This window comes from Haemorhous mexicanus, chromosome 1, assembly GCF_027477595.1.
Source record: "Haemorhous mexicanus isolate bHaeMex1 chromosome 1, bHaeMex1.pri, whole genome shotgun sequence".
In the NCBI taxonomy this organism is placed as follows: Eukaryota; Metazoa; Chordata; class Aves; order Passeriformes; family Fringillidae; genus Haemorhous; species Haemorhous mexicanus.
In genome coordinates, this window is record NC_082341.1 from 14,762,435 (window position 1) to 14,790,239 (window position 27,805).

Genomic DNA, 27,805 nt, shown 5'->3' on the forward strand with positions numbered 1-27,805 from the left:
AGACCATTGGTTCAACCCTGACTCAGAGGGAAGAGTGCCTCAGACTGAATCACTAATGCCATATCCTGCAGCACTCTAGTGAAGCCTTGGCAGTAAGGAAGGATAATTACAATGTGGTTACTGTGACTGATTTTTGGGATGCTTTTATATACACCTCAGGCATGACAGCAGGTAAAATGCAGTCAGCTTGGTCAGAAGTACCCAAGTGTTCCAAGCACATTATTTTTTACCACAAACCTGGGCATACAGATAGAATCCTACTAGACAGAAACATCCAAAATTACTCTATATCTTTTTCATGTATGTGTAATTTACAAAAGAGTGAGCATGAATAAAAAAACTATTGTCCTTTTACACATTCCTTTTGCCTTTAAGGGTAAATAATGGACATCTACATACAAGATGTTGTTTCCCTTACAATAGAAAAGCTGGTCTCTACTCTGTATTTTCCAGACCCTGTGAATAACTGCTGAACGCATGGGTGTGACAGTGTTATCAGTCTTACAACACCAACAGAATTTCAATAATTATGTTTTGTGAACAGACAGCCCAAAGTCAAATGATCCTTGGTGTCAAGGGGACATTCTCACAAGTACTCAGGCTTGAGAAGAAGAAGCTTTAAGGTGTATGCAGTGTTTTCTACTTGTCTTGCAAGTTTGTTGCATAACACACATGAGATTTCAAGGAATCAATACTGAAAGTTCAAGATGGACTGCAATTCGACATGAAAATATGTCCACATGTTCAATTAAACCTATTGATGCTGTTTTCATCTTTTCCTCAGTTGAAGTCTGTTTCTCTCTCTTACTGGCACTTCTCAGGTCTTTTCCCATTGTTTGTCCCTCCCTCAGAAAACCTGTTCTTTCCACCTTTTGATGGTTTTACTGTCTCCTTCCTCCTTCCTTGTGTTAAAATAGTCAAAGAAGAAGTTAGACCAGCATTATCCTTCATTAGATTAATAGAGTGCAGACAGTTTACACATCTTCATGCCATTGTTTCAGGCTGTTTGCAGATTCATTCAGATACTGCTGTATCAGTTACAGTCAGTTCATGCTTTCAAGGTTATCTTTGTAACCAGGAGAACCAGATACTGCTTTTTCAAAGAGAAAGATAAGATTACTTACAATTTGAAAATGCTATGAAGGCCACCTAAATATTTTCAAACAATGTTTGAAAACTTTTTTTTAATATAGTTTAATATAGTAAGAGGTACCAAGCGAGTTAACTCAGAATAAGAATCAAGGACTATTTCTTATTGTTTCTCTTTGGGCAACTACCTAAAAAATGTGGTTTCGTCAGGTATCTTCTATTGAACAGTCAGACCGACCCCTGTTTGCAGGGAGGAAGGTGCTTGCTTTTTGTTTTCCCTCTGTTCGTTTCACCAGGGACAGAAAGGCCTGGGTGTTTCACACACCGCATCACTTGGGAGGTGCTGGCGTCGCTCCAGCAGCCCACGGCGAGGCGGACAGCAGGACAGACGGAGCGGCCGGTGCGAACACCGATTTCTCACCGGGGGCCGGGCGGTCCCGGGCACCGCCCCCGCCCCACCCCCGCCCGGGCCCGCCCCGGCACGTGACCCGCGGTGACGCCGCCGTGCCCCGGAGCCGACACTCGCCGGGGCCGCGGCGGGAGCGGAGCGGGAGCCGCCGCAGCCGGAGCGGGGCCCGGGCGGCAGGTGGGTGGCTGCGCCGCGCCCCTCGGCCCGCCGGGGAGGGCGGGGGCGGGGACGAGCGCGGCGCTGCCGCCGCCGGGACGGTCGGGCAGGGCTGGGTGGCCCCGCGGGGGCACGTCCGCGCCCGGGCCGGCGCAGGGGCCGCAGCCCCCCGGCGCCGCCGCCCTCCCGCCCTGCCTCTCCCGGGGGGCCTCGCGGAGCGCTCCCCGCGCCCGCCGGGGCTCCGGGCGGCGCCGCCCCGCGCTGCCCCCGGCGGCGGCGGCGGCTCCGTTCCGCGGGCGGCGCCGGGAGCGCCGAGTTGGCGGCGCCGGGAGGCAGCTCCGCACCTGGGCGCCGCCGCGGGCCGCGCTGCCGGGCGGCGGGGCCGGGCCGCCCGCGCTGCCGTGTGCGAGCGGCGCCCGCTCACCTGCGGGAGACAAAGGGAGGCAGCGGCGGCCCCGCCGCCCTTCCCGGGCGCCCCCGCCGGGCCGGGGGGATCTGCCGCCCTTGTGTGAACTTGAGCGCGGTAACTTGGGGTGGCTGGGCCGGGCTGGTCGGGGCGGCCGAGCCGCGCTATTTATAGCTAGCTCTCGCAGTCAACAACTTAACAAAAGCCCGCACCGAGGAGCGAGCGGGGCTGGCAGGGAGCGAGCGAGCGGGGGGAGGGGGGGCGCGGGCTGCAGCGGCGCTGAAAAGTTGTCCTGACACTTGTTTAAAATGCATCGCTTATTCAGTGCTCTGAGTCACGGGTAATTATTAAATGGTTGCTTATTATGCCTCTAGCGTTTAGAGACGGGTGAGCTCCGGGTAGGTAGTTTACTTGCGAGTAGTGCTCGATTTCGAGGTGTGTTTGAGGAAAGAGCGAAGGGCTAAGCTTGTTTTCATACAGCTTGTAAGTTGTCTGTGTTTTTGTTATATCTGTCGTTTCCATTTGCCTCTATTTGTATGCAACTTTTTCATGCTCTCAATGCGTGCTTTGCAGAGGGTGGCTCTTGCAGGCGCTGGTCTGCAGGAAAATACTGGCTGAGGAGTCAGGTGTGCTGGACAAGCAGTGGGAAGAAAGGTATGAATGGGGCTGAAGTCTGACAAGGGACCAGTCTGCCAGGCAGTGGTCATACAGATACAGCCTGAACCCCTAAGAAAAGTGCCCAGGGAGAAGCAGAATCATGGAATCTTTTGAGGTGTAGCCAGGGTATCTCATCTGGCCTGAACTGTTAAGAATTTATCTTAATTTAGCCTTCATAATTGAGTTTATTTCTGTATCAGCACTGTGCAGGGGTTCATTTCAGTAGTGGGTGAAGTTTGATGCTGAAAATGGAAAAAGATTACACAAGTCAACTGCTGCTGCTTTGTAGGACACTGTGAACAAGGTCACACAAAGAAATTTAAGGCGATCCCTTAGTACTCAGTAGCATTTTTAACAATTTATCCTCTGCTTGTATTGGAAAGTAAGTAACAATTCCCTGTCCCCAGTAAGGTTTTTGTGGTTGGGTTTTTTCTTTTTTTCCCCTGGAGGAAAATAAATAAAAAAAAAAGCAAAAAGTATTTTAGGTTATTTCCCAAGACTCAGTTACCTGGTTCTGGAAGATGAGAAGTAAATGCTCTGTGCCTGATAATTTCAAAAGAGAGGGTGGGGGTGAGTCTTGAATTCTAGAATAATGCTGAAGGTAGGGGTGATCATGTCTCATACGATACATCAGCATTCTGTGTGTATCACATCTGATCATATTTATGATTCCGTGTCTTAGGACCGTGCTTCTTTCAAGCATTTCCATGGGCTTGAGGATCAGTCGAGGAGCACCATTCTGTAGCTAAGACTGGATGCTGTAAGGAGGTGAGGGTGCAGCTGCAGGGTTCAGGTTGCTCCGGGAAGGGCTGAGCTCTGAGCGGACCTACAGCTCTCCGAACCCTGCCTGTCTGATGGTGATTGGAGCTGTCACATCGGGTCTAGATAAAAACGGTCTCGTTTTGTGGCGACGCGCTTAAAAACGTAGCTAGAGGCGACTGCTGGCATGCCGAACCCCTGGTGCTGCATTTGCATCCGCTCGTGGGGAGAGTTCCCCGGAGCCCCGAGTGCGGACCGGGCCGGCCCTGTGCCGGGAGGGTCCGACGGGGCCGGGCCGGGCCGGTGCCGGGAGGGTCCGACGGGGCAGGGCCGGGCCGGTGCCGGGAGGGTCCGACGGGGCAGAGCCGGGCCGGTGCCGGGGGCAGCGGAGCCCGTGGGACAGGTCCGGCCCTGGCAGGGGCGCGCCCGCGGGCGGAGGGGTGGGGGAAGGGAGGAGCTGACCTCTGCGATCACCCAGGGCTGCCAGCCTTAGTCAGCCTTAGCTGAGTAAGAGATGGGAACGGTTCCATGGCAGCCGGAGTCCGAAGGGATCTCTGCCCCGGTGTGGAGTGAAAGCCCTGCTCGCCTCTCTCGCAGCGGCTGCCGCAGCCGGTGCCGTGCCTGCCCTCGCCAGGCTCCACTCCCGTGGGACAGCGGGAATGATCCGTGAAATGGTGGCTTGTGTGTCCACGTGGGGATGTGACCACCTTAGATCACTTGTCAGTAGCGATTGAGGTTTTCTTCACCAGGAGAAAAGTGAGGTCTGAGTCTCTTTTTTGATGTTCATGAACATAGGTTTTCTTAGTGAGGCCGTTTGTTATTAATCTCACAATCAGATACTGAGACTTTATTTAAGGTATTATTTATTTAAGGTATGAAAGCTTACAGATGTTCTCTGAGGAAGTAAATGATTTTTCATACTTATCATCCTCTAATTAGAGTAATTCAACCTTCTTTACCAATGTGGATGCCATCGAGCATGACAGGTAAATGGTAAGAAATAAAAATACTGTGAGGTTACAAGGACTGACCAGCTGTATCACTTCAGCTGCTGACTGGTAGCACAGTGAAGTCAGTACTCCAGGTGTCAATATTGTGCATTCACACCTGCATTGCTGTGAGCCCCTTACAGCAGAGGTTTGGCCAAGGCTCTCATGGCTCTTTAAACTGTGTTCTGTGAGACAGCTTCATGAAAGGGCATTACAATTAGCTGGCCCCTGGGCTGCACAGAGAGTACATGCAGTCTACCTTTTGTGACACAAGAGCTGCATTAAAAAAATTAAAGCAAAACAAAAATTAATTAATTTGAATCTGTGAAGTCAAAGCTGTGGTAGTTGTTTGCTGATCTTCAGGGTAAATTTCCCACCTATACCATACATAGTTCTTGCTTTTTTGGGTTGAGGAGGAGAATTAAAGCCTTGCTCGATCCCGATGATGTGATCTGTTTGTAAAACTGTTTTAGTATTCTGGCTGAACACAGCCTGTCGCTCTTTAATCGTACGTTCAACATTACCAAATGTTTGCTATTGACTTGATAATTTTGCAGCTTGGATGAAAGACCAAAAATTGTGCTGCTTATTTTTGTTGTTTCTTTTATGTTGTTATTTTTTGAAAAGGGATTAGGCTGCAAAACTGACTTCAAAAGTGGGTAGAGCTATTTTTGTAGCGGTTCTGTTTTATTTAACTTGTATTATTCAAAATTTTGGGGTTTTTTTTAAGCATAACATGCAACCTGTTGAACCTTTCTGTCTTGAAAAAATTTTAAGCATGCATTCTCAATAAGTTGTCATATGGAACTGGCAAAAAAGGAATGACAAATCCAAGCTTTTAAACGTTTGTTAGTCCTGTGGGAAAACAGAGGCTTACGTTCTCTCTTTGGTTTCTGTGTGGGAGAAAGAGATTTAGGATGGATCCTTGTCCTATGGTTCAGCTTTTTGAGGTAACAGAGCTTTGAGGTAGATTGCAGCTTGGTAAGGCTTGCATTTTTCTGGTGTCTGACCTGGAAGCCGTGAAAGGGGTTGATAGCAGCTTTGAAGAAGTGTTGGAAGGAGTCAGGTTTGCTTCGAAGAAAAAAATAGCGTTTGCATGGCCGAGCTTCCAAAACAGGGAAGAGAGTAGAAATGGCTGCAATTTGTTCATGTTTACCTTCTGCTGCTGTTGCTAAACAACTGCAGAGCTGCACTTAAAAACACCTATTTATGTAGAATAGCAGGTAAGCAAGTTGTTTTGTACTGAGGCTGTAAATAGACTTTGAATGTCAACGTTCCATTTTATGGTAGAGAGTAAACACCAGAATCCTGGCATTCTTTTCTACTGCTTTGTGTTCCTATTGTCAGCTTTGATGAATGTGGTACCACCATTACTTCTGCAAAGTCTTTTATAAAATTGTAAATCTGACTTTGTGATTCTGTTTGGGGCCTTGAAAACGGTGGTGGCTTCCTGATTACCTGTAGGAAATGCTTCTTGGAAGTAAAACAAGGTGGTCTGTGGGAGAGAGACACAGATTAAAGATGGACACTTCTGTCTTGGTGTAATATTTTAACTTTTTACCTTCTACTTTGTCTCTGAGTTATGAGCCAAATGTATTTTTTCCAGGCTCAGGTCAAATAACAGAAATGGCAAAAGAAAATTGAATGATCCTTTGTGGTTTCTGCTTTAGATCTCCCCAGAAGTTCTTTTCTGTTGTTATTTCTGTCCTTAGTCCCATTTAGCAGCTGAGTTCACTCTGCATGTGTGTGCCTGCATGGAATTGCATTAGTTCCACTCTGTGGCAGGGTAAAGGCTACAAATCTCATCACAAAGTCTTAACTTGCAGAGCTGCAAGTTTCTACATAACTTTTCTCATTCGTGAAATGTGCATTTAAAAATAAAAAGATGTGTTTGTTAATCTTCATAAGGTTAAATATGGCAGCATTTCACTTCAGTTCTCCTATTTTCTGTGTGAATGATGGAAGATCTTACATGCTTTGATTTTCAAGGTTAAAAAGCCTACCTTTCATGTTAATTTACTATATTGTGTTCAGTGCAAGTTGGCAAGACTAATGCTTACCCACTCATGAATTTGGACATTGATGCTACATGATTAAATAGAATTTGTTTGTGGGTGTGGATGCAGTAGCAGTTGTTTGGATTATAAAGATGCTGAAAAGTGCTTTTTAGAATTTTCATGTATTAGTAATTTTTCATTACCCATTTTGGTTCATAGTCCAGTTTTGTCACCGTGTCACTGTGTTTTGTTTGTCACCGTGTTTAGATTTTAAGATCTAGCCCTTAAACATTTGGTTAGATCAGGTTTTCTGTGAGATAGATAAGTCTTCTTTGGAGTATTTTGATTAAAACTAGTGTATTAACAGTTTATTTAAGAAATTAAGCCTGTATGTAAGCAAGGGATTGACTCATATCAGTCCCCTCACCAAATCCCCAGTGATCAATCAATATTAATTAGTAATAGAAGCAATAACTAACTAATTAATGAAGTTAATGAGCCACTTGATAGCAGGAGGCTTGTGTGAATAGGACAGTTCAATCAGTGACCTACGTTGTTCTACTGATTTTCTATTTCAACACTCAGAAGGAAAATACTGCATTTTTCCATCAATTAGTCTAAGTAGGCAGGATTTCTTCAAAATTATTTTTATCCAAAGTGCTCTTAAACAGCCACTTGATTACATGTACTTTTTTTTTTCTTACAGCTCTGAACATTAACAGGAAAATAACATTGAAGCAGAATGTCGCTTACCTTTTGTCTGAAAAGGTGAAATATTTTCAGATAGAAATGGCTGATAAGGGTGGGAAGATGCTTCCAGGACATTTTTACATTCAAGTGGAGTATGACTATGAGTATGAGGCCAAGGATAAGAAAATTGTGATCAAGCAAGGGGAGAAATACATCTTAGTGAAAAAGACTAATGATGATTGGTGGCAGGTCAAAAGAGATGAAAATTCCAAACCCTTTTATGTGCCAGCTCAATATGTGAAGGAAATACCCCGGAAAGCACTGATGCCCCCTGTCAAGCAGGCAAGCATGTTGCCAAATAACACCTTGAAGTTGACACATGGATTACAGAGATCAACAGAAAATGTGAATAAGTCACCAGAGCTTTCTAGTTTTGGAAAATCTTCTCCAGTTCAAGTGTCTTGCTTAGTTCGAGATGCCAATCAAAATCTGGGACCGAACAATAGCCCCTGTCAAACTTTTGGTTTGAGTCTGGACCTTACCCAGAACAATGGAAAACTTAACAATGAGTTGCAGTCTCCCAAGGTTTCCAATCAGTTTAGAACCATTTCCATGGGTCATTTCCCATGCCCGGAGTTCTTGGAAATAGAGAAGACCAGCTTTTTACATGAACAGTCTTGTGATTCAGCAGGAGAAGGCTCAGAAAAAATTCACCAAGATTCAGAGTCTGGAGATGAACTCAGTAGTAGTTCCACAGAACAAGTGCAGGTAAGCTGAAAAATGGCCACCATGTCTGGTTTGTTTTCTTTTGTTATTGCCATAATTGTCTGCTACTGTTTTGAGACTTATTCCCAAAAAATTCCAGTTGTTCAAATAAAAATGTCTTGTCTCAGCATGAAATTGTTACTAAAATAGAAACAGTTCACGTGTTTAGTTCTTGCACAATTTCTGTGCTATGGAAAGGGATTCCATTGACATTATTTTGTGATTTAAAGAAAGAACAACAGTGTTTCCATATTAAGATTGTTTTAATATGACACAGAATTTGGGTTGTATTTTCTTTCAGAGGAAGGGAGCCCACTGCTGTAACTCCTCATGACTTGGCCTGTTGAAATGTGCAAGTTACTGTCAGTTTTCCCTAAGTGTGTATAGATAACATAAGAACTGTAAATTACTGTTTTAGAGGGTTTAATTACACTCAAGACTTAGATGGAGTTGAATTTCTGGCTTGATCATTTTATTTGTAGACTGTTTTAATGAGTCAGCCGTGACAATTCTGCTTCTCACAACTTTATTCTGGATTAAAACTCAAAACATGTGAGTTTGTTAATTAGTATGGAAGAATCTCAGGAATGATGTACTCCTACTTCAGGCTAAAACTGAGCATTGATGGCCTTTGTCCTTGGTAAAGCAGTTTCTCTCACTTCTTAATTTTTTTTTTAACAGGCAACCCCACCCCCATCAAAAGATTAGAACTCTGACTTAATCAGGTCACTTCTGGTACGGGTAACCAAGTTAATTAGTCTATTGTAATCCAGGTTTGCTCTTAAATCAGTGATGTATGTGTGCATACACATAATTATATATTTATATATGTGTGTATGTAGATAATTACCCCACCTCATGCTTGTCTTCCCCATCTTCCTTTAGGGACATGTTCAATTATTTTAAATTCTGTTCAAAGCTCCCTACTCTTGAACTTAATCTGTTGTGTGAAACTGTTTTTGCTTGGATAAAAACTGATTGTTACAGTAAATCCCACTTGGCAGCATGTGTTCAGAGTACTTCAAATCAAACCTGATGCTAACACTAGACATGAAAAGTTTTACCATTGAGGGCTGTGAATCAGTACTTTGCTAATAAGAAACAGTGAAGACCAAGCTGCTTAGGAATGAGTCTGTATGGGAAGATCTTAAAGATCCAAGATTGATTAGGTGAATTACAGAGTCTTGAACTGTGTGTATATATATTTATTGAAATACTCAGAATCTGTACCTTTTCAATACCCTACTATTCTTTCAATATCCTACTATATTCTTGGCCTCATTCTTTATATTCAGCTTCTATAGTTATGGGACATCATGTCTCTAATATGTGTGTATTTTATGTTAGTTTTAACTTCATCACCCCTCCCACAAATATTATGGAATGAATAGGATTACTGAATTTTATTTCTTTTCTTCAGTGATGTCTTTCTTACAGTGTGAGAATCCATGAGCTTTCTTGCACTGTCTTTATAGCACTGCCCTAGCTCAGTGTAGTTGATATGAACCACTCAGAACTTGGCACAATAAAATGATTACTATATATTTATTTTAGAAGCATGTGTTGGCATGTTACTGCCATATTAATCAATTGCCAAACAAATGATGAAAATGCCAAGGAATGTTTAGAAAGTATATAAAAGTGTATCCTACTTTAAATAGTTTATCACATTAAATTTAATATTACATCGTAGGACAGTTTCTTCTTCTGTGTTGCCTATAATTTGATGCATTCCTTTCTCTAAAGCAGATGGAATTAATATTACATGGGTGTCTTTTGTCAATAATAAATATATGGCCTGCAGCTCAGTTTCCACTGGACTTTGTGCCTCTTGATGCAGTGACACTTAATCTTTTCACCATTCTCCCCTCTCCCCACTACACTTTATTCAATGCTACATCTGATTTATAAATTTATATTTGAGTGGTGCAGCAATGCATGAATTGTAGACACTGTGTTAGGGGAGGTATGAGGGGGGAAGTTTTCACAGTGGTCAAGAATAACATGTTAAAAATGCTGCATTTTGGCTGTGGAAAATGCTTGGCAGTTTCACTTGCCATTATGAGAATCCTGGGCAACAAGAGCGTGGATGCTTGCTATGCCTTGCAGTTTGCCTTATTTTGTAACTTAATCTCATGGCACATAATTGCAAGCTCTTTAAATACAATGAAAATGTTTGACATTTAGTAGCCGTGGGGATTAAAGCAGTGGTAGAACTGATGTCACCGTTAGCTCAGACTAGAGGTTCAGAGTGCCAGCCTTCTCACTGGAACAGCTTGGCAGTTTTTTTAGAATTCTTTCAATAATGAGCATTGTTTAGTAGAAATCAGCTGTGTAGAAATTAATGGCTCAGAAAGCTGTTTTTATTGCTCTTAGTCTGTAGTGAGAACATCAAGTTCCTGGCTTTCACGCACAAACAGGATTTCACTTCACAAGACTGACTGCTTCTCCCTCCCCTGCCTGCTGTGGAGTTCAGTTTTATGCAGTCTGCATTATAATAAACTCTAAGCTACAGGTGTTTTCTCTTAAATTTGTAAGATTAGAAACTAGAATTACCTTAATAATGCCTTCATGTAAGTAATTTTTTGGTGGTGTTGAGGTGATAGCATTCAGCTTTAGCCTGACCTTCAGTGTGTTTTCACTGTCCTTGAGTACAAATATATGAGATATAGAAGAATGCCTCTCTTGTGAGATCTTTCTAAGAAGTGGTTACATTATTCTCTGAAGATTATCCTCCTCCTCCTTTCCAGTAATGATGTGCTGGTTCTGCAGCTGTACAGTCTTGAAGTCACAGGCTTACTGGCTGTGGAAATACTGGAAGATCCAGAGCTTCCAAAGTAATACAAAAAGGAAGGATTTTTTAGCAGATGAAGTATCTGAAGTGAAGGACAGAGAGGTGGCAGTGTGAGCAGAAGTATTTGCTAATGAAGATGCAGCAAGGGGTTTGATCAAGAGAAACATCAGGACTGGATAATGAACATTTTTGACATTTTATGCAAAAAAATGACGACTGTTGGTTGCCACTCTGGTGGCTAAGACATTGTAAGAACCATACTTTAGTTTATGGGCTTGAACTGTGGGAGGCTGGAGGTAATTAGAGGAAGTAGGGCTTGAGAGGAAACAAGCTTCAGTTTAACCAGATTTAATTCTCTGGTGTTGACAGTAACTGCAGGTAGAATTGGAGCTGAATGAAATGGTTTGGGTGAATGCACAGCTGGGTGTAAGAATCACTGAGACAATGGTGGCACTTCAAGCTGTGAGAATCAATGAAGTTCAATAAAATTTTAGGAAAATGGTGTCAGGTGTTATATCCTGATCCCAAGGAAAGGGCAGAAATATTCCCCAGGAAGGCCAAGCATGTAGGAAGGAAAGTTCTGAGTGATTCTTTAGCAGATAAGGACAGTACTTGAAAGAAGCAGATGGGATGTCTGAACAGTATGCAGTAGAAGCAGGGACCTGGGTAATTGCTCTGAAGTAAAAAAAAAAAAAAAAAAAAAAAAAGCACTTACATGTTCAGGCATGCCTAAACAGGCAGGAAAAGCTGAAGCAAAAGCAGAAGACATTAAAAGTGGTCTTTAAAAAGCACCCTGGGCAATGCTTGCTTCCTACCAAGTTTTGAGAGAGAAGGTGTGCAGACAGGGAGAGTGTTGGTTAAGTTCAGAGATCATGTTAAGAATGTTTAGGTGATATCTTTGAGGATGATACTTTATGATAAAACTACAGACAGAATTAAAATCTGCTTTTGGCAATGCTAATGGATAACCCATAGGAAATAACTTTGTTTCTGAGGCGTGTTACCTCCTCTTTTGTCATAGGAGACATAGAATGTGTTTAAGGGTAAATACATGGCACTGTCTAAATGTTACTTTTTATGCTTATTAGAAGTTACTTTTAGCAGCAGGTTGGTTTTAATCATTATAAATATAGACAGTGACCTATTTGCAAAGATTGTTCTGTCTTTCATCCTCTTTAGTAATTGACTATTGCATAAACTGTGAAGCACTAAAAGGGATTATCACTAGGATGGCTGTTTTGCTTTGATTAATTCTGAGTTGTAAAGATCTTAAAGAGCTCTTTCTGTCTTGCCTTTCCAATTTCTGTGTGATTGAACTAACTTTTTAGTCAGGAAAATAAAATATTTTCTGTTTCTGTGGATGTCAGCATATCTTCTGGAGATCTTGGAGTTCTTGACTTTGTCACTTAGTTGGAAGACTGGTGGCAGGTTATTAGTGTTAGACTGCCTTGCTGGTCCAACATTAAACCTCTTAAATAAATGGCTATCACTGTTTTGCAGGGCACAGAATCAGTTTACTTTTATAATAAGAAATTTCATGCTATTTTTTTTTTTATTTCATTAATTTCTCCAAGAGATGAGTAATCTCCAAGAGATTTGACAGTACGAAGGAAGCATGGAAGATTTTATTTCTTAATAAAGCTGAACATGTTTGCAGATTCATGGTGATATGTATAATGTAGTAGTTTGAATTATGTTTTAAGTACCATCCTTTAGTCTCTTACTTTCTTAAAAACAGCATTTGTTATTCTAATGATGTTAAATGCTGAAATATGCACATTATAATGAGGTGAAGAATAACTTTCAATGACAAGGAGCTAAAAGCTTTATAATTTAAGGAGTTTTATAAAACATTAATTTTTTTTCCTGTGATTTCGGTAGCTGCTGCTAGAGCTTTGTAAACAGCTTGAAATGTTTGCTAAATTATGTTAATAACTCAAAGGTTCTGGACAGATAATATTAAGGAATATTTTTCCTGGCTGGTTTTGTATGTGGGGTTTTTTTGTGTGTTTTTTTTTTTTGTTTTTTTTTTTTTTTTTTTTTTTTTTTTTTTGTTTTTTTTTTCCTAAGCAGTGTCAACAGGTCTGGATAGTTTCACTTTACAGTGCTGCTGTTTGTGATCAGCTCAGCCTCTGTAGTTTTCATATGTAATTCAGGTTGTTGATAGTTCTCCCTCTCAGTCCAGGTGAGTAAATCTGGATTTAGGTGCCCTAAAATGAGCAACCCTTGTGTGTCACAAACACTGCCTACAGCCCAAATCCCTTATGCTCCTCTGCACATCCCTGCTGCAAATCAGATTGAGCTTCCTTAAAAAACTAAACAGCAAGCACCAATGTTATCTGTGTGAGGCAGTTGTCAGAAAATCACGACCTGTGAGACAAGTTGGTTTTAGTTGATTGGCTTGTTCTAATAGTGGTGTTGGAATGCTCAGCTGTGTAAGTTACAGATCTGCTTGGTACATGCAGCTTTGTGTTGTGCTCTCAGACTTGAAACAAACATCTAGTGCACTGTCAAAATTCTGCAGGTGCCAACACAGTCTTTTGACTCTTGCACCCCATTAACCCAAATTTCATGCAGTAAATGATGAAATGGAACTCCGAAGGCACTGATTTAGGTAAATAAACCTCTGGCTTTTATCCTGGTAGAATCACTTCCTAGCTCAAATGCAGCTCAGGCTGCACTGTGTAAGGAATAATAGTCATAATATGGAATTGATTTTTCAGTTTTTATCTAGAAAAGTGTAATTTCTTGTGTGCAATGTGTGAGTTTTGGTGCATGCTGTCCCACCTGCCTTTTCTTTTGAATTCATGCCAAGTGCCAGCCTCAGCAGGGTGATGACAGAGTCTTTAGGGATGGTGGAGTAAATGCTTAAACAGGAAAGCAGCCCTAGGAAAAGGATTGGGTGTTTTGTCTCACTGCTGCCTAAGCTGAAAGCAGCTGGAGATACTGGGGACTTGATTTTTCTCGTAGTCAGTGCTTCTGTCATTTGAAGTAGGGAACCACCAGACACAGAAAAGGCTGTAATAGGTAAAACTCTGCTTGAGACTGTTTTGAGAATATTTGATCATATCTTGTTCTCTCACATAACTCTGGGCACAAACAATTGCTTTTGCTATGTCTTTACCTGGTTACGATCTATGCAGTTGTTTAACATTGCAGTGCTTGCCTATGGAACAAAGGTGCTGTTATTCTGTAGAATCCTAAAGAAAGTATCATTTGTTTCACAGCAGTGTGACAAAACATCAGGGAACGTATGACTCTGTAGAATAAAATGCAAAACACTTTTTCCCCTTTTTTTAGGCAGCTCTCTGGAATAGTAGACATTTGTGCTTAAAAAAAAAAGCAAGCAAAATCTGTGCATATCTAGTACCCAAACAGCTGATATGTCTCTGACATGCCTTGCCAGGTATGTTTGATTTAAAAACGATAGAGACAAATGGGTTTGTCCTTTTTGTGGAGTTTGTTCTAAGGCTAAGGACAATACTTCTGGAAAAACAGTCATTCAGGATAGTAAAAACTGAGGATTTTCAAATGATTTCTGCTGTGACTGTGAGTAACTGGACAACATAATGTTAGAATATTTGTATCCATTTTGAATGTCGCCTATCTTAAAAGGTCTTCTGACCTAGTTCTTGGGAAAGACAGTAGATTTCTAGTAGATTATAGTTCTATTCTGGTAGATATGAAAGTGCTAGGTTAGTGCAGAGAGGCATTCAAACAAGCATAGAGAATGTCAGCAGTGGGAAATGGTGCAGAATGAAAATGCAGAATGCAAATTTCTTGGTGTTTCTGTATTCGAAATAACATGCAGTTGCTGGCCTCTCTCATCTTGAAAAGGAGCTAATTTTGGTATACTTTTCCCCCATCTTTTGATAGTTTGCCCTAAGAGTTCGTAAACTCTTTTGACAGAGATTTGGAGCTTGTGTACAGTGATGCTGTAAAGACTGGCATAGGTGTTTGGAGTCTGTATTTTAATAGATTCTAGTTTTCCATCTGATAAGTTTTGTAAATGAAAGCTAGAAGTTCAGGAGCTGTCTGAATGAATTTAGGTTATTGCTTATGTTGAGTTTTGATGTTGAATTATCTGGCTTCACCTTCTGCTTATAATCAAAATCATGATTAGAAACTTGGACTCCTATTTTAAATCTGAAATTGCGTATTACATCTTGAATTTAAATAATATAGTTTTAATTATTCCCTTTTAAAGTAGTTTACCTAAGGCTTCTGGGTGATCTTCAGATCATCTAGTTAAATTTAAGTAACTTCCCTGTATTTTGTTTAAATGCAGTGCTGAAGAGCAGTATTTTATGTCTGTTTTCTGCTGGTGTGTAGTGTACACAGTTGCCACCTTTGCTTTTGTGGATTGTTGTTCAGCTGAATCACTTTGCTGCTCCCATCACCACCTGGCTCTACCAATATTTATTTCCAGTGCTGCAGGGAGGTGGTGGTTCTGGCCTGGGCAGTGTTGTCATGAGTGTGTCACTGGCCTGTAAGGAGCTCCTTTATGGCAGCCTGGATAGTCACAGTCTAGTGCAAAGTCAGCAGATGTGAAGGACTCGAGGACACATTTGCCTTTTTACTGTCACTGATGTGATGGGACTCAGGCAACAGGTGTGCTTATGCAATACTGTAATAAAATGTTATATCTGGTAAAAACAAAAATACAGTTAGCAAATTTTCTGGACTCTCAGCTGATTGTTCAGCATGTCTAGTAATATTGCATGCTCATTTATTTTCTAGAGAGCTTGAAAGATCACCAGGATATTGTTTGTAAGTGATTCATGGTACCACAGAAATGTTACAGAAAGTGTCGCACATAATTGTTGTTTGTCTTTTAGATATTTAGAAGAAGCTTTATCGTGCACTAAAGTGTTGCAACAGTAAATGAGGTTCTTGAGTGACTTTGATTTGACTGCTTTTCCTGTTGAAATTGAATGCAGGTGTATTTCCGTCCTCCCCCAGCTCCCACCACTGCAGATTTATCAACATGCTTGGCACTATCCTTATCAATTCTTGGGTATCTTCATCCAACTGGAAAAGCTAATAGATGTTTGTCATGCATAACTGCATTGTGTTTTAGGCCTGGGGAACTCTGTATGTGTGTGGGTGTGTATCTATATACCCATGTTCTCTGTATATATGAGATATAAAAAAACCAGGAGCAGCTGTTCTGTTTCCTGATAGCCCTTTGATCTTGATTTGCACGTCATATAGTGTGACTACCAATTTTAAGCTTCCTTACAACAAGTTGCTTCAGGAGATGTACTCAATCAGTACTGTCTTTTTTCTGCCATCCAGATAAGTCCATTTGTCCTGGCTGTGACTTTGCTGTGTTCATCCCTCCTGGGTGCTGTACTCTAACTTGTAATGGCATTTTCATGCTTCCCTGTGTGATTTTCCTGGTGCAGTATGTGTTACCCCATGGTGCTGGTGCCCACCAGCTATGCCAGGGACCTGCAGTGCTTCCTCCCAGGAGAGCTTTTCACAGCCAGGCTCTGTGGCTGCCTTGCTTTAGGCTGGGAGCAGGAGTGTGGGGAGAGGCAGCGTGGCTCTGCCAGGAGCCTGGTGGTCACACAGCTCTGTCCCTCTGTCCCTCTGTCCCTCTGTCCCTCTGTCCCTCTGTCCCTCTGTCCCTCTGTCCCTCTGTCCCTCTGTCCCTCTGTCCCTCTGTCCCTCTGTCCCTCTGTCCCTCTGTCCCTCTGTCCCTCGAGCTCCTCTGCTCGCTTGTGCCCGTGGCAGCTCCTCACAGTCACCCACTGCAGCCTCCTCAGTAAAAGCTCCAGCCTCCCTCTTCCCTTGCCTTCATTCTTGCTTTTGCCAGCCTGAAGGGCCGTGCTTATGTGACTGCCTGAGGAGACGCAGGGTGAGGGATGCTCAGCTTGAGATAGTTTTTCTTTTTGTTCTTCCATGCTTCATTCTCAAAGAGAGACCTCTCTCGGTGTTTCACAAGCTTGTGGGTTGTGCTTCACCAAGGTGTAAATTTTATTGTTAAGTTTTCCTTACTTTTCAGTTAATTATATATGTAAAAACTGCATTGCATCCATTTTTGCTTTTTGCTAGTTCATAAGTTGCTACTGTAACTATCATTTGAGCATAACTTAAAAAAACTTGTGGTTTTTTTTAAATGGAAAAACAGAAATCCAAATCCCGAGTGTTATGCTAAAAATCTAGCTCTAAACTTTTATTCTTCTTTTCTTGTTTTGTAAATCTTTAAAGCCTCAGCAGATTGTGTCCAAACCTAAGGTGTGATGTTCCCTGTACAGCACTGTGAGGACTGTAAAACAGCTCTTTCCAGCTGCTGCAGGTCTTTGGTGTGCTGTTTATTAAAACAATTGAAGTGAACTTTGTGCTGAGATGGTACTACATTGACAAATCCTTTCTTTGCAATCAATTTTTTGAGGAAAGTAGCTTGAAGGGCTGTATTTAAATTCTATGCCCATAGATGGTCTCAGGGTTTGTGTGTGCTTATCCTGCTCTCATATCATTACTGTCTATCCATAAACTGCTGCTTTGCTTCTCAAAGTATTATGTTAAATGATGATTTGAGCCCTGAGCCAGCCTTCTGTGTTGTCCTTGGTATGGATGGATGTGCTTGAGTGCAGCCTCAGAATTATAAAGTAAATAAAATTCCACAAATACTGAGTCTTTTTATATCTTCTTAACTGCCATCTGAAACAAAAATTGCTGGTTTAATTCACTGAAGTAAAGTGGAAGTTGCAGAATTAATTAAACATTTTCATGTTGAAACACAAAATTCAATGAAAAATGTATACTTCTTTTTCTAGATACTGATTTGCAGAAATAGCTGTTATTGGAAATGAAAGACATTCTTGCTAGTGTAAGGAAAATAAAGAGGAAGAAAAACTGCAGAAATGCATGGCTGAGTGTTTCATGCTTTCTGTCCTTACACTGGGTGCCAACAAACTGTCTGCAAGTAGAGAGAAACAGACTAAGAAATGCAGTCAAAGAACAAATACTTCTATTTTCAGTAGTTGTAGAGAGGGAAAAAAAGATGCAACCTGGTTGAGGTTCCCATGAGTATTTTATTGCTTTGTTTAATTCTGCTGTAAGCAGTACATATATGTATATATGTCTATTGCTGAGTATTTTGGAAATTTTAAAAAAAGTCTGTACAATTGTGTACTTGGCTTTAGCATTTTAAAAAGCCCTCAAAAGTGATCCTAAAAAATCTCTAACTTCTTTAAGTTAGGCACAGTGGGTTGGATATAATCCTAAAAATGTTCCTCCTGCTATTCAGAATACTTTTGCAAAACAGAATCCCAGTGTTAAAACTGGAGTGATCACAGCCTGTTCTAGCTCAGTTAAATTTGGAAATTCAAAATATATTAGAAGCACCATGGCACAATTATGTACAGGCTTCTTTTTGTGTGGTCTTAAACAGCTACTGAGGGAAATATTCCTGGTCTGCTCAAAATTTGAAACACCTCATATAAATATATAAATATGCTAACTGATAACACTTATTTTGCTCATCCTCTTATGTCTTTTAAGGCAAAATTTCAAACTGAAGTCTTGACCTAATGTTCTCTGTATGTCTTCTCTGGCATGAGACTTGGCTTTCTGCTTTATCCTTCATTACCAGACAGAAATGTTATACGTGATGTAATAGGAGGCATTCTTTGTCCCAAGTCATTAAAATACATGAGATTGAGGGGGTTCAAGCAACCCTAACAAAACCTCAGGGTTTTGCTTGTGTGCTGTAGCACGTACATTGTCTTGAGAATAGAGGCAGTGTCTTGGGAATTTAGAAGGCCTTGTGACATTTTGTCTTAATTCTTTATATCTCTCTCCCCTCCAGTATACGTGACAGATGCCAATTTATGTGGGATTTTAATGGTTTATTTAGAAACTTCAACATGCAAGCTAAACAGCTGAGTACTTATGTCTACTGGAGGTGACAATATATAAAGAGCCTGTTAAGAGCCCAACTTATAATGGAAATTTAATTTTCAAATTTTTCTCTAGTGGAGCTGTGAACTTCATTTCCATAAGTGCCAAAATCAGAGGTATTTTTCCTGGTCAGAGGAGTTTTCAACACAAAACACATGCAAAATACTGGAAAAACAAAAGATATATTCATTTTAATGTTAAATATTTTTCCCTCCTATTGCTTTTTGCCTTAAAGTTTGTTTGCTTCAGGCAGGCTGGTGAATGTCCTATCCCAATATACAGGGAGACAGGGAGGATTCCAAAGAAATGCAGTGTCCTAAAATACCAAAGACTCCTTTGAAAATCTCTTCTCGAAATCCTTATACAGTGACTTTGTCTTGCACCTTGTAAAAAAGTCTTGCTGTCTGTCATAGAACCCACTAATTATATTCAGTGTTACACAGTAAACATGTGAGAGGATACTGGATCTGAATACAGATTTAATAAAGGAAAATCTAATACAGGGACTAGTGGGTTTTAAAGACAAGAAAGCCTAATATGGTGACCATTCTTTGAAATCTGCCAGGTGAAAATGAATTTAGATTTTTAAAATAATGAAATTTTAGATTGTATATATTAATAATGGGATAAATGAGTAAGTGGTAGAATGATACTTAATTTAAAAGATTACTTGTTAGCTGAAATTGTTTAAATATGTTAAAAGTTTTGAATAGTGTGGGGAAAATGGTTTTTCTGTAATCTCTTAGCTTCAGTCTTTATTGAGGGAAGGTTTATGTAGAGAAAAAGAAGCCTATGAAAAGCCATCAAAACCATATCAAACAGCTTCTTGGTCTGAATCTTCTTCAGGTTGAAGAATCTTCTCATATTAATGCATTATGCTAAGCATGTCAATAAAGGCATGATTTATGACAAGTGACTTTTTAAAAAATTGATACTTGTAACCTCTTACCAGATGCATTTTGTCATGGTATGCCAGCCAGTATGGCCCAAAGCTCTGCACTGCTGTGGCAAAAGAGGGCATAGACCTTCAGTTTCTGCTCAAAATAGAGGAATCCAAATGCTGAAATAGAAAGTATGTGTTCTTAGCAGAGTTTAGCAGTTTAGCATCTCCCTGCATTCCTCTGAGGGGATTTATGGCTGCAAGGCTCATCTTGAGGCTTCACTGGAGGTTTTGTTATGGTTGCTGTACTGTTGCTGTGCCAGATAGTTTGCCTGTCCTCTAATCCCCATTTCAGTGGCAATCAGAAATGCACAGCTAATGCTTCCAGTAAGTGTTATTTAGGAGATAGAGCTAATCACCCTCCATACTCAATTACTGCTCTTGTGGAGACAAAAGCATTTGGGGCAATGTTAGCCTAAAGCCTATTCAGGCACTTAAATTTTCCCAATAAGCTTTTTATCTTTAATATAGCTGTTGTACTAAATCTGGCTGCACAGCAAAATCTTAACAGTCATCCAGCAGGATAAGCTCTGGCACTGCCAGCAGTGTTGCAGAAGGCTCTTTGGGCAGTGGACTGATCAGCTTTCAGCACTGTTACTCTACAGACCCTCGTGGGACCTGGAATCCAGAGCTCCTACAATGCCTGCACTTGCATAATTCACCTTTTTATATGAGCTCAATGGAAATCTCGCTGGAAAACAACATAGAAATCAACAGCAAAGTATCAGTGTATCCAGTAATTCAAAATACATTAATTATTAATTAATTTTTCTCTTGAGACTCCCAGAAAGTTCAGCTTCCATTCCACCTGTGTTTCATGCAGATGAACACCAGCTTTCTGTCAGCTTGCAAGAACAGCTTCATTGCTATATACTCAAGCAAACATACATGTCCTTTAAAGCATTTTTTCCCCTGACAGCTTGGCAGACAGTGCTGCCATACTTTATGACACTTGCAGTTTCAATTGGAACGTTCTCCAAAGGATGGTGGCCCCAGCTGACCCGCTGCATGCTGAGCACGGAGTTGTAATTCAGCAGCTCGGGGGAGGGCTGGGCTCGCTGTGCGCACACAGGGCACCGCTCGCTGCCTGTTGCTTAATCAGCATGAAACCATTAGCAAATTCTTGCCATCTCAGCTATAATGCACTGCTAATAGGTTTGCTTTATTGCATAGGACAGTCCAAAAAGCCTGGAATGTTTTAGTAATTTTGAATAAGCATAACATTCCTCTTAATGAAGTTTGACAAGGTTTTCAGAACTCCCTCACGCTGTATAACAAGAGTACCATTACACATTCCTGTGTACTTCGTGCTGGTAATTTGTTTGTGTCTTTTGCAACACAGCTCTTCTTACATTAGTTTTTACATTAGAATTTAAAATTGTTATTTTACAAAATAGATTCCTTGCAACAAAAGTATCTGTATGTTTTTAGTCCATTTAAACATGTTCTCTAAATTTAGTCGCAGTGTTACGCTTGTCAGAAGACTGTAAATCCTAGTTCAGTGAAAAAAAATCACAGAAATTATTTGGTGTTTTAAAAATTAATTTAAATTATGTCTTACCACCCAGTATTTTGGAACATGCTTTGCAATCTGGAGCACGCAGTGCACGGGGGAATGTATGTGCTAGTGAGGCCTCTTTCAGAGAGGGTTAGTGCCAGATATCTGAATCTGACTGTTTTCTTTTTCCTCCCTGTCTTTTGTTTAGGGGCAGGTTTTTTTTAGGGCACTTTAATAAGTCCTTCATTTTACTGATAAATTGGAAGGAATCTCTTGATACCTAGGGCTTGGATGATTTTCAGGTTTTTTGTCAGCAGTGAAAAATGGTGTTGCACGGCAGAAGGAATTCAATTATGTCAGTTAATTTCATTTTACTTTTAGTAAGTTGTAAATTTGTCTTACAATCATGGGAGAAGCGAGAAGGGTCACTGTGTTTTCCCCCTCCCTAGTGTGGTACAAGACAGTCAGCCCAGACAGTCTGCATAATGGGCAGGGATGTGACAAAGAACTCTGCTTCCTATTTTTATTGCAGGGTCTGGTTCACTTATGGCTGCTCTCACTCATATCTCTTACTTCTGAGAATCTCATCTCATTCCTGGAGCCCAGAATTCAAAAAAGGTTTTTATGCTCTTAATCCACCAGTGCTGCTCATGGTCAGAATGGCTCTACTTTGAATGCAGTGCCATCCCTGGGAGGACCAGATGCAGTCTTTATGATCAGTGCGTCTTTAGCTGACCCTCTCTGGATTGGTGTAACTGTGACAGCAGGCTTTGGGAGATGGAGTCTAGCTCAAATATCAAAATACTTGACCCCCTTCCCTCACACACCTCCTCCTCCTTTCTGGCAGGCTGTACCTCTTTGTTTCAGCTCTTCATAAGAGGCCTTTCAACCTCAAACTTTGTTGGAGAAGGACCTGCAAACAAGCAGGGGGATTTCTGTTAAACATTTGATTGCAGTAGATGTTCATACTTGTCTGAGTGAGTGAAATCCACACAGAAACATAGAGTAAGACTTTTTGTGTGTGTGTCCTGTTACTTACACAGTTGGCATCTACAGCAAACACAGCATTTTATCTTGCACAGATAGTACCAAGCCTTTTAATTGCTCAGCAGTCCATGTAGAACATAAGGGACCATTGGAACATGTTCTGACTCCAGTTTTGCAGCATATACCAGTGGACATAATGCAGTAATTTTCTGTGTGAAATATGTGACTTGGTTATGTTTAAGGAGTGTTGTTGGAAGAGGAGAGATACTTAGACTTAGTTTTGGCTTTGGAGGGTGGATAGCTGTGCTGAGCTTCTGGGGGAATTGTTGATGTGCCCATTTATTACTTATTTTTGAGTATTGTGGCATACACTCTTTCTCTCCCTCCTTTTTTTTAAACAAGTTTCTAGACTGTGTGACATGCTACTTTAGTCCCTTCACCAATCGTTTTATGTAAGATAGAATAGAGATGCTATAGGCACTATGCATTAATGCTATTTTGTGGTTCTGTCTTGGTTACTGTAGCACACAATCAACAGAATTTCTTTTATCCTCATGGCCATGTAGAAGTTATGCTTGTACTGTGAAAATTACAATTAACTGCTTCTGAAAGGATTGATACTGGATTTTAGATTGCACTGCATTTACTCAGAAGCATAAAGAAGTTAAGCAAAAGCCCCAAAGCCCAGTTCATTTAGTTTGCAGGACCCCTATTTTGTATTGCAAAATGCAGCTTGTTTCATCACTTGTTATTTGCAACTTCTCAGGGAAGAAAAATGACTTGAAGTTTCCTGTCAGTGCTGCAGCTATGAAAGCGAACCAGGGGGAAATGACCCCAGGTCCAGTAAAACGACTCTTAATTAAACGTGTGGTTTGCCAGCTCATAACATTTTAGGGTTGTTTTTGCAAATTGTACCTGGGAATTGACTTCACAGCTGCAGTTCTGAGGATGGTGAAGTTGATAATTCACAGTCCAGGGAGAAGTACAGTTGAAGCACAAGGATTCCCACTTGTTGGCATGTTTCAGGGTATTGCCTTGGGTGACTTAAATTCTGTGCTGGACAGCTTTTTCGTGTAGAGATGATTTTACTGCCTTTTTGATCGTCTCTGGACATGGAGGTAGGTTTGTCCATTCTTGAACCTGCTTGTTCTGAAAAAAATGCCTATTAATCCCACAAAGTACAGCACTGTCTATATTTTCTTTTCTGGTGTGTTTTGCATCTTACTAATTTTTGGGGGTTAACCACCTCAGTGAACTGAAAATGGGAGTATGTCCCTATTTTTTTCTGAAATCTGAAAAGTTTGATTGCCCATAACTCATACCTCACATTTGTGGGAATGTCTGAAATTGGAAGGATGACTAAACCCAGTGGTAGCCTCTTGTTTTGTCCCTGCTAGTTTTGCTACTGGTTGAAGAAAATTGTCCATAAATTTTTCTTTTTTGGGAAGGTGTGCAGAGAGAGGAGAGAGAAAATGTCCTCTTTCCTTACTGGTATGATTATATGACACTTCTGGGTTTTAACTTATTCTGAGTATTAAGATACCCTGGTGGTTTGCAGAGGAGAGGAGAATATAGCATCTTCCCTTGCTTAAACTGATTTAAGATATTCCCAACATTCCTGACCTAGGTTTTCCTACCAAAAATTAACATTAGTAATATTTTTTTTAATTTTTCAAGATGCTGTGAGGAAAATGTTTTCTTTTATACTTCATATGTAAAGTATTAAACATGTTAGATTTAATGTTAAAACAGTTTTCTTCAAAATGCTGACAAAAACCATGTTCTTCAGAATTCAGTTTTTTCATTCCAAGTGTGGGACTTCAGCTAGTAAACAAAATATCTTTCTCTTCTCACTCTTAGCTTTCATCCTACTGCTGCATTCTGTATTCTGAGGTGACAGGAAGAGCTGTCTTCAGTCAGCTTAAAAATATTTGTTATTCTCTGCCTCAGCTACTTGGGGTACTTATTTCCTTTTTTGATGGCATGAGGTCTCATCAGCTTTATTTTTTGAATGCTCTGATCACCTTGGTCCTGTACTGTTCTTTCTTACAGGCTGCTGGTTTTTCTTAAGAAAAAACAAGGACTTAAACCCAGCATTTCATTGTGCATACTTGTACAATAAACCAGCTTCTTACTATATACTTTTAATAGCGTCTTCACTTGTTTCAGACTTCAGATGTGAATGTGCTGCTTTTCAGGATGAGGGTTAGAGATTTGTAATGTAGCCTTGTGGGAGTAAGAACCACAATGGGGTTGTTCTCTATTTTCCTTTCTCACTGCATAGGGACAGAAGCAAGAACACCAAAAGTGCTATTGAAGGTTGTGGACTAAACTGCACTTAAGCTTTCAAGGAAAGTTCCTTATTTTGCTGATCAGGCTGTTGCAAAATTTAATTCCTTGTTTGCACTGTATGTAAGTAATTTTTTCCGCCCACTTCAATCTAGCCATTTTTTTACCTGTACCTGGGAGAAATAGACAGTTCTTCACTTATTATTGTTTCTATAACTGATTCTGTTTTAGATACTTGAAGATAATTCCTTCACTCAGCCACCTTTGGAATTTAACTAGGCAGCTAAACCTCCTTAAGAACTAACACAGAGGTTCTGAAGGAGAAGGTCCTGCACTCCTGTCACCTTAGTCAGACACTTCAGAGGTGTCTCTGGCTGACCTTGCAGTGACCTGCAAACACCTAAGGAGTCTAAACATGGGAGGGCTTTTTGTTTGTTTGTGGGGTTTTGTTTGTTTTGTTTTTGAAGTCTCAACGGGGTAATTTATTGCCATTCTGGTTTTTTCCATCCCTTTGCTGCAGGGTCACATCAGCATCAGGGGTGCAGAGGACAAGGGAGATGGGGTTGCTCCTTCTGGTGGCCAGTGGCCAGTAGACCAGAATAGCTAGGTCTTAAAAATGTATCATTAATCTTTGATTTTCTGAAACAAATAAATTTGTGGTTTTTCTTGTTTTCTAAATTTTGAGTTGTTGTCTGAGTCCCTTGAACTATGTGCTTTATTGATTTGGTTACCTGAACTGAATTAGCAAAAGCATTTGCTGAACTTCCGTACGAGCAGAAGTGTCAGTGTGGCTTCTGCCTTTCTGCACTAAGGAAATTCTTTGCTTGTGTGCATGGGTAGTTAGGGTAACTAACTCATTTAAGGTTACTTTAGCAAGTTACTTTTCTCTTGGCTTCCCTTTCTTCTAAAATGAGCAAACCAATTTTTTTAAAAGGAAAAATTAAGAAGAGGTTTTTTTTTTTTTTTTTTAATCAGTAGGCGTTCTGATGTGTTAGAAAGGATAGCTCTTGTGTACAGACTTAAGAACATTCTGCGATTCTTATTTCCCTAATCCAAGTTTGTTTTATATTACAGTATGAATACATTACTTGATTACTAGATTTTATCATAATTTCTCTAGTCTTCAGGTGTATAATTTGTGTTTTGTTTTGTAACGGTATGGAGCTAGACAGTATGTAAAATGTGGTTCTTCAAATAATATATTTTGAAATTGTTTAGCCAGTCATGATCTCTAGAACATGCTTTTTCAGGTGTTCTTGTGTATAAATTGAGACTGTTGAAACTAGTTTCCCAAGATTTTAATGCAATGTTTGTGGAAGTCAATGTGAATAGTTACAGCTACCTCAGCTGTTTCTGAAGTTTATTCCTGAGTGGGCATTGTAATCAAGGAAATTGCATTCTGGAGTTTTGGGGCACATGAGAGGTGTAGTTGCTTGTGAATGATAATTGCAGGTGATAAACTCAGGGAATGCTTGGAGAGGCAGATGTGGAGGGTGACAGGGTAAAAAGTGGAGCATACCAGTTACCCAATAGAATGTATTACTGTTAATATATTAGTGAGGTAAACCAACAGATGCCATTCTAGTATCTGATTTGATACTTTGCTTCCTAGGCCAGTTAACTGTGTTCTTCACTGGGGTTTGCCACCTTAATTAATCCCATAAGATATTTCCAGTATCCCAGTAAGTGTGCTCATACATCAGCTTAGCTCATATGTTTGAATACTGGTGATATTCTGCAGCTGCACATGATATTAAAAACTTCTAAGTGTTGCAGTACATAAGCTGAAGAAGAATTTTGAAATTATTCTGACACTTAACAAAGAAATACTACCATAACAAATGCTTGCTGGATTTGCTGCCACAAGCAACATTTGGTGAAGCAGTTTCACACAAGTGAAATCTGCTTTTGCAGCAGAGTAAAAGGACAGCAGCTGTAAACTGAGTGGGAGTTCTGCATTTTCTTGTCAAGTGTTTGGAATGAAGTACCCTTTCTAACAGAACACATATTTGATGACTGTTCTGTTTTAGAACTGTCTCTTGCAAATTGTTGTTTTCCCTATTTTTTTAAGAATCCCCAACAATCTATTGTGAAGTGAACCATTATAATACACATATAGAGTTTCTTAATTGTTCTGGGCTTTTCCTTCTCTTTCTAATAGACGAATATTACCGTTTTTGCTCTACTGAATGATGGGGTTTTGGTGACTTGTGTGTGGTAGTATTTAGACTTCATTCTGTTCATTCAAGTGGTTCTCAAGCTATCTTTTAGGTTTTTGAGCTTGCTCGGTACAACTTCAGTAACTTGGGAATTTTATCAGAGGTGGTGTTTACTTTCCCGTCTGCAGTTTCATGGGTTCCTGGCTTTATACTGCTCTGTGTAAGCACTGGATGCTCAAAAGTACACTTAAAGGCTATGGGATTTGTACTTTTGAAAATGTAAAGTGTAGAAAAAATTGCTATTCAGTTTGAAGTGACAGTAATGGAAACTTTTCCATGACCTTTAGGCTATTATGAGTTCAAATCATACCATTCTACACTATGCCCACAATAATATTTCATAGGAGTGAACTTCTTAGACATGCTGTGTTTCTGGAATGGATACAAGTGTAATGGATTGAAGTGTTCCATGAAGGTCTTAATAATCTGCCTTTAAGAATACTTTCACCTCTCTGAGGCAAATGAGATGTACAGCTATACATTAAACCAGTTAAAACAGTAAATGCTTTGATAAGTGAGGAGTCTCCACTACTTCTGAAACTTCAAGAGATTATTCTGCTGTAACAGTTCTAAAACTACTGAAGTGCTTGTTGTGTTCTTGTGATACTTGCCATCTGAAAAGCAGTACCTATTGGCTTAGTACCAATAATTTTTCACTGGAGAAGTCAAGCTAAGCTTCTCTTGTGCTTTCTTAGTGTACTATTTTAGTTTTTATAGAATATATCCTTGAGAGAGATCACAAATGATTCCCAACAGCTTTATCATTCACAAATCTGCATTCAGACATGTACTGCAGGCTTCACAGAGCTCAAGAACTGACAGCAATTTAGCTAAAATGCGGAAACAACTAGAAATTAACTTCCCTAAAAGTGGAGGAAAAAGAAATGTGTAAATCTCCTTCTGTATGGCATATCCAAGTTGTTCAAGATGTGGGCTAAATTTTTGAATTAGGTTGCAGATAACTTTATTATGTGTGTTGAAAGTATCAGCATTTGATCTGGTGAACAGGGGGAAAAGGACTAAAGGAAATTTACTGTCTGACTTTTGAACATTGTCAAATTTGGCTCCTCTTTCCTAACTGGGGTAAGCTTGCTGTGTAAGCATGTATGACGTAAAGTGTTTCATATGGTATTGAAATTTTCTGCTATAGGAAAAGCAGCTTTGTCTATATCCTTGGACAAAAGCTTTTTTATGGAAGGGAGAAGCTAGATTGTGCAAGTGGCAAAGTACAAGTACGGTAAACACTGTCA

General features: G+C 40.4%; 1 protein-coding gene across 18 annotated transcripts in view; it reads left to right on the plus strand.

Moving 5' to 3' along the window:
* Positions 1-1,561: 1,561 nt before the first annotated feature.
* Positions 1,562-27,805, plus strand: part of ARHGAP12 (Rho GTPase activating protein 12) — a 75,463-nt gene continuing 49,219 nt past the window's right edge. For 2 of the 18 annotated variants that reach the window (XM_059840436.1, XM_059840444.1), the window contains exons 1-2: positions 2,418-2,714; positions 7,169-7,920. In XM_059840436.1, the coding sequence (XP_059696419.1) occupies positions 2,597-2,714; positions 7,169-7,920 (870 nt within the window). In that variant the 5' untranslated portion in view covers positions 2,418-2,596. Of the gene's footprint in view, positions 1,676-2,413; positions 2,715-3,384; positions 3,486-7,168; positions 7,921-27,805 lie in introns of those variants that run through there. The other 16 variants (XM_059840435.1, XM_059840463.1, XM_059840490.1 and 13 more) reach the window with 15 other exon arrangements.